The following is a 7297-nucleotide window of genomic DNA, read 5'->3' as shown; positions in this document are numbered from 1 at the left end:
GTGTGGTCCTGTTAGCAGTGTGGTCCTGTTAGCAGTGTGGTCCTGTTAGCAGTGTGGTCCTGTTAGCAGTGTGGTTCAGTTAGCAGTGTGGTCCTGTTAGCAGTGTGGTTCATTTAGCAGTGTGGTTCTGTTAGCAGTGTGGTTCAGTTAGCAGTGTGGTCCTGTTAGCAGTGTGGCTCTGGCTCTTAGGCCCAAAATGACCTACGTTCCTCAATTGTCTTTATTGTATTTTCTTATTGTAACTGATTTAAAAAAAATAAAAAAAATCATCAATTTAGTGTCACAGTTAAATTCTGTTGCATTTGAATTGGGTCACTTGAGAAATAACGTGACAAAAACAACTTGACTGTTGCTTTTATTGAAACTGCTGAAATATATCTATTATATATTATAATATATATTTGTTGTGGTTAGTTTGGTTTTTAGAAAAAGCTAAAATGCCAACAGTTAGCATGTATAAGCTAACAAGAGCCATCTTGAACATGACGATCTGCTGAATCATCCGCTTTGGCTGCTAGCATGCTACAGTTAGCCCTATTAGCACCTAACTTAGCTGTATGCTAAAGCGTTGACTTAGTTTGGATGAAATGTAATCTTAAAGAATCATCACTTCTGCTACTTTAGGTTTGATTAATGACAAAGTGCAGATTTCTGCTTCAGATGACCCGTAAGAACCGGTACTTCTGTACATTCTGCTCCTAGACTTGTAATTCTGCGGGAACAACAATGTTCAAATGAAAGAAGGAAAATGTCACATTTAGTGAAACTTGAGCCAAGAACGAACTAACCTGAGTTTGTTTTGTCTCCTGGCACATGAAACACGTGCCTGTCCTGCAGGGCGTGGAGGTCATCATCAACGCCAGCAGCCTGGATGACATCGACCCGTTGGCCATCGGGCAGCGGCTGACCAACGGGACGGCGGCGGTGGCGAGCCCAGTCCTGAGTCGCCTGAAGACCCGAGAAGAAGAACACGCAGACGTGGTACGAGAAGAAACCAAACCGTTAATGAGCCAAATCAGAAAAAATCTTCCATTTAAACAAAAACCAACAGGGTTTTTGTTCAGTTGTCTTATTTAATTTCTAATTTTGGCTTTTATAAAACGAAGAACGAGCTCGATGTGATGACGAGACGATAACTCAGGCCTGTGACTGCAGTTTGTTTGTTTGTTTGTTTGTTTGTTTTCTCACCGAACAAACTGGATGTGTGTCTGCAGGGCACCGTGTACCAGAAGACCAACGCCGAGGTGGAGATGAAGAAGATCAACAGAGAGGAGTTCTGGGAGCAGGCCAAGGTGCGTGCTGGAGGAAAATAAAAAGGAGTGAAAGCAACAGGAAGCGTAGCGGTGTTGCTACGGTTACGATCACCTCGCAGACAGAGCGTCAGCCGAACGTCTCGTGTTCGTTTGCGACTCCGTTTTTAAAGCTGAGACCAGGACGTTGTTGCCGTCTTGTTTTTAAAACAACTCGAGTGAGCAGAAGATCTGAGCTCGCCTCAAAGGGACGAGTTGGAACAAGAGCTTATAACGCGGACGGTAAAAATACTGCAGGTTAAGTTTTACACGTTTTTAAAGATCACTATCACATGATGACGTTGTTTACGCCGCCATGCAATCTTAGCTTTCACGTTAGCGCCAGAGCTAACATGCTAAACGTCGCAGGTTGATCCAGTTTAAAGGACTAACACAAAATATAACTTTATCTTCAAACTTTAAAACTTTTTATCCTCAAACAAAGTTCAGCCAGGTCCTCTGGACGGTTTCTTTTTGTTGAGACGTTTCGTCCTTCATCCAAAGGACTTCTTCAGCCCGAGGAGCCACAACAAACCGAGTCCCACAAGCAGCACTCTTATAGCGGTCCAAGATAAGGTGGTTTCTGGGGCCCACCCTCTCCCCCGTCGACTCCTCGGAGGCAGCCCTACCATGAGCATGAACTTTGATGAGATTTTTAGCCTCAACTTCTTGTTCTCGTCTCAACTGCAGCCTCCGTGCATCATCCCCCAGAATGCATTGCACCTGTAAAATAAAGTAACGAACGCCGTCGGAAAATGTTGGTCGGTGGACGATTTGTGGTCATTCAGAGCAGATTCAGCTCATTTTCTGTTCTCCAGCGTGAAGAGGAGCTGAGGAAGGAGGAGGAGAAGAAGAAGGCTGCAGAGGAGCGGCAGCGGTTCGAGGAGGAGCGAATGGAGCTGGAGAAGAAGGAGCAGGAGAACCGAGAGATGAGGTACCGCGAGAGGGAGCAGCAGATCGAGGAGCACCGGTGGGAATCCAACCCTCAACCCAACGTCTCATGACTCGTCCTTCGCTGTTCGTGTCGACACGTCGGGTTTCATCGTTGGCGTCTGATCGTTTGTTTGTTTGTTTGTTTGTTTGTTTGTGAACAGGAAGAAGATGCAGGAGGAAGAGGAGGCCAAAGAAAGGTTGCGGAACCAGACCACCGTAGTAAGTTTTCAATTACCTGATGAGTCAGCATTTTTAAAAACCCAAATTTATAAACAGAACTTTTCTGAATGAATTAAATAAATTTGTACTCAAACTTTATTTTGTTGCTGGGTGGAGTTTTTTCAGCTGCACATCGCAGCATAAAGCCAGATTACCGTTAATCCAAGATTTATTCACTTATTGGTCAGAACCACGATGTGTGGAGCTAAATTTAATGCCACATTGTTTTTTTATTATTAATTAAATTTGAAAGTCAAGTTATAATCTTAAGCTTTAGAAAAAAAACTTTTATTTTAAATTAAACATCACTGGTATCTTTTCATGCCGTGTAAATTTATAAAACTAAAATCTGTCACTGGTTTGTGTTTTTATTTATTTTATTTTATTTATTTTTTCCACGTAACAGTTCCACTAAATACTGCATGATAAAATGTACATTTAAACAAGGAAACGATAAAAATAACAATAGTAGAATTATTGACAAAATGTGAATAACAGTGAGATTTGAAAATACAAAAAGCAAATTGTCATTTTTTTAATTATTATTACTGATTTTTTATTTTGTTTGTTTTTAATCTTTAATGGTCACAATCAAACTGAACTTTCAGTTTTAATTTAGATTTTCGCCTCTTTTTAAAAAAATTAAACACAAACATTTTGGCTCTAATTGAGCTCCATACTTTAATATTTTACTCTTGTTGCTCCGCATTTAAAGAACATTTTTAAATCTGGGTTTCTTCTGGTTTCGTCTCGTGAACACCGGAGCCTCTGGCGCCCCCTGCTGGCGCCCCCTGCTGGCGCCCCCTGCTGGCGGACCTGTGCAGTTTGTGCTGGACTTTCTTTTTACGCCGGCTGTTTTTTCTCTTCAGGCGTCTGAGCCGAGCCTCGAGGACCTTCATCTGGACAAGAAGGAGTCGGAGGTGGAGGTCAGTCTGAAGAACAACGAGGCAACACGACACAGAGGTTATCTCAGGGAATCTGACTTTAAATAAATTAAATAAACCCCCAGAAGGTCCTTTAACGTTACGACGGTAACGGTTCCTCTGTGGACAAATCGACCGCCTTAACTGCCTAAAAATACAATTAATAGTTTAGTCCTCAGTAAACTAGTTCATGTTTTAGAGCTCGCTCAGACTGAAAGAAAATAAAGATTTAATACGGGTAGTTGCTTCTAGAGAAGTGGTGGCGCAGAGGTTAGAGAAGGTGGGCCTGTGATCAGAAGGTTACCAGTTCAACTCCCCGGACTGACAACATCAAAACGTGGGTGGGAAAGGTGAAACACCCACACCTGCCTCCACCCTCATTTGCCCCACCCTGAGCCCTTGAGCAAGACCCTTTGCCCCCAACATCTGCTCCTCCGGGCGCCCTACATGGCGGCTCCCTGCTCCACGCCGAGGTGGTAGCTCAGTGGTCGGTGGTGTCAGGAAGAACATCTGGTGTAAAAACCATCACCAAGTCTTTGTGCGAGTTAGTTCGATGTGAATGAAGAAGGAGCAGCTGAATAAAAGAAAGTGGTGGCTACTTTAGGGCCTTTAGTTAAAAAACTAAAACTTTACAATTCAGTTTTTTTGTTTTTGTTTTTTTTATCAACCAAATACAGAAAGTATTTGAACACCTGTCAATCAGCGACAGTTCTGGTCCTCAGAGACCTGTTAGTCCACCTCCTCTTCTTATTCTAAATCAGAAGCACCTGTTTGAGGTGGTTAGCTGCATAAAGACACCTGTCCACCCCACACAGTCAGTGAGACTCCAACTACTAACATGGCTAAGACCAAAGAGCTGTCCAAACACACCAGAGACTAAACTGTAGACCTCCACAAGGCTGGAAAGATCTACAGGACAACTGCCAAGCAGCTTGGTGAGAAAAGATCAACTGTTGGATCAATTATTAGAAAATGGAAGAAGCTAAACACGACGGTCCATCTCCCTGGGACTGGGGCTCCATGCAAGATCTCACCTGGTGGAGTATCAGTGATCCTAAGAAAGGTGAGGAATCAGCCCAGAACTACACGGAGGAGCTGGTCCATGACCTGAAGAGAGCTGGCACCACTGTTTCCATGGTTACTGTGGGTAATACACTAAGACGTCATAGTTTAAAATCACGCACGGCATGAAGGTTCCCCTGCTTCAATCAGAACACGTCCAGGCCCGTCTGAAGTTTGACCAGGACCATCTGGATGATCCAGAGGAGTCATGGGAGAAAGTTCTGTGGTCACATGAGACCAGAATAGAACTTTCTGTTCTTAATTCCACTCACCGTGTTTGGAGGACGAAGAATGATGAGGACCATCCCAAAAACACCATCCCTGCTGTGAAGCATGGGGGTGGAAGCATCATGCTCTGGGGGTGTTTTTCTTCAGGACAACTGCACTGTATCAAGGAGAGGATGACCGGGGCCATGTGTTGTGAGATTCTGGGGAACAACCTCCTTCCCTCAGTTAGATCATTGAAGATGGGTCATGGCTGGGTCTTCCAACAAGACAATGACCCGAAGCACACAGCCAGGAGAACCAAGGAGTGGCTCCGTAAGAAGAATATCAAGGTTCTGGAGTGGTCTACTCGGTCTACAGACCTGAACCCTGTAGAAAATCTTTGGAGGGAGCTCAAACTCTGTTTCTCAGTGAGAGTCCAGAAACCTGCTGATCTAGAGAAGATCTGTGGAGGAATGGTCCAGAATCTGCTGCAGTGAACCTGGTGAAGAACTACAGGAAACATCTGACCTCTGTCACTGCAAACAAAGATACTGTACCAAATATTAACTTTGATGTTCACAGGTGATCAAATACTTATTTGCAGCAGTAACACACAAATAAATTATTAAGAAATCAACACTGTGATTTCTGGATTCTTTTAATTTTCTTTAGATCATGTCTCTCACAGTGGACATGCACCTCAGATGAACGTTTCAGACCCTCCATGAATTCTACGTGGGAGAACTTACAAAGTCGCAGAGTGTTCAAATACTTGTTTTCCTCACTGTATTTATTCTGTGACAACTTTAAGACATTTCCTCTCGTTGGATGCTCCAAGGATTTTGGATATTTATAAAAACTTCCAGTCAGGAGTTTTGGGAAGACCATGGAGCCCACTGGACCCTCGAGAACCCGTAGATGTCCGGAGGCGACGGTGTTTTAGTTGTGATCCTGGTGCCAGACATGGAATTCATTTATTTTGAAGGTACTGTCCACAGTGTTTCATGGAACTGGTTGACCAGTGAGCTGCAGTCTGGTCCGTCTGCAACGAGCTGCTGTTTGAACCAGATGTTTAGCCGTGCACAGAACCAGATGTTTAGCCGTGCACAACACGAGTGTGTTTGTGCTTTTTACAACCAGCAGTTTGTTTTTCTGGATCAGCTGAGATGGAGGTTGTTGATCTGTCAAACGTGACAGCGACGCGAGTTCATTATGTAAAAGTCAAAGAGATGAAGCTAAAAAACTAAACTGAAATTAATTTATTGTTTATTGATGAAAAGCGTTTTTAATGGAGTTCAATGGGGTCGATCTGTCCCTGCAGGAGGCAGCAACGTTACCGTGAAGTCGAGTTAAAAACAATCGAAGGATTTTTACAATTTGTCAGAAAAGTTTTTTGTTTATTGACAACAAAAAACAGAAAGTACAAAACTTATGGTAGATTTTTTAGTTAAGTTGTTTTAAGTTCTATCCTGTCTTGACACAAAGTTTTTAAAGATGTGTTTGAGTTAACGAGACTCTTTGATGCGTCGGCGTCCGACGGGACCTTCAGGTGTTTGTGATGTGCTTGTGTCCAGGAAGCGAAGGCCATCATCGCCCAGCGCTCGGAAAACCCTCGAGAGTTCTTCAAGCAGAAGGAGCGAGCGATGACCGTCAGCGTGGACGCCTCGCCGCTCTCCGTCCACCGGACCGGTAAACAGTTTCACACTAGACCAGAGACGCGTTGAGAAGCTGCTCCTCAGGAAACGTGCACCTCTGGTCTTCAAGTCTGTGCACGAGTCCTGGGTTCACACCTCGTTTCTTTCTGCTCCTTCCAGCAGACGTTGGATTCTTGTAATCTTTAAAGTTGTCAGTTTCGTGGAAGGCAGCAGCTCGCCCGCTTCCTGTTAATCCAAAGTTTGAAACAAAGGTGTCGCTCGACACGCTGGTGCTCGGCGTGTGTGTTGAGGATGACTCTCAGCTACCACTCCACCAAAGCTTAGTACCGTTCTAGCCTTTGTGTTGTCTGAGGTCCACGCGTCTGAAATCAGGGAGACTTTCTGAGGGTTTCATTAAAATCTGTCAACGGTTGAAATATTTTATAAAACAAACAGTGACGGCCCACCTCTCATGGTGGCAGTCAATAAATAGGGATGGATTAAGACTTTTGCACAGTCCTCTGGTGTCAGATTTCAAACTTTGTTTCTAAATTCACTGTTTTGATTTTTTTAAAACCACTTCTGTTGATTTTTCTAACGCTGAACACGAAGACGCGACGTGACGATCGTCGTTCTGTCCGGTTCTGATCCACGGTTGTGACGATGGTCACCTGAAGGCAGCACCACCTACAGCCGTGTGGGGGGGCCATGTGGGGGGGCCACTGGAAATCCTGGGGTGGCACATTTGTGATTATTTACAGGTCTGATGGAGGGACAAAAGTTCATCCATCATCTTTTATCTGCTGCTTCCTTTTCGGGTTGCGGGGGTCACTGGTGCCACTGGTGCCCACGTCCGGCAGTCACTGTGTGAGAGGTGAGGGACACCTGGACAGGCCTCCAGTCCATCACAGGGACACCTGGCCAGGTCTCCAGTCCATCACAGGGACACCATGGACAGGTCTCCAGTCCATCACAGGGACACCTGGACAGGTCTCCAGTCCATCACAGGGACACCATGGACAGGTCTCCA

At 44.6% G+C, this 7297-nt stretch overlaps 1 protein-coding gene across 3 annotated transcripts in view; it reads left to right on the top strand.

Moving 5' to 3' along the window:
- Positions 1 to 7297, top strand: part of dbn1 (drebrin 1) — a 101525-nt gene that overhangs the window by 82845 nt on the left and 11383 nt on the right. For all 3 annotated transcript variants that reach the window (XM_037687773.1, XM_037687772.1, XM_037687774.1), the window contains exons 5-10: positions 838 to 981; positions 1215 to 1292; positions 2108 to 2259; positions 2384 to 2441; positions 3311 to 3367; positions 6208 to 6322. In XM_037687773.1, coding sequence (XP_037543701.1) covers positions 838 to 981; positions 1215 to 1292; positions 2108 to 2259; positions 2384 to 2441; positions 3311 to 3367; positions 6208 to 6322 — 604 coding nt within the window. The remainder of the gene's footprint in view (positions 1 to 837; positions 982 to 1214; positions 1293 to 2107; positions 2260 to 2383; positions 2442 to 3310; positions 3368 to 6207; positions 6323 to 7297) is intronic.

The sequence above is a fragment of the Nematolebias whitei genome, chromosome 14 (assembly GCF_014905685.2).
Source record: "Nematolebias whitei isolate Nwh7 chromosome 14, NemWhi1, whole genome shotgun sequence".
NCBI lineage: Eukaryota > Metazoa > Chordata > Actinopteri > Cyprinodontiformes > Rivulidae > Nematolebias > Nematolebias whitei.
This window is presented reverse-complemented; position numbering and strand designations above follow the sequence as displayed.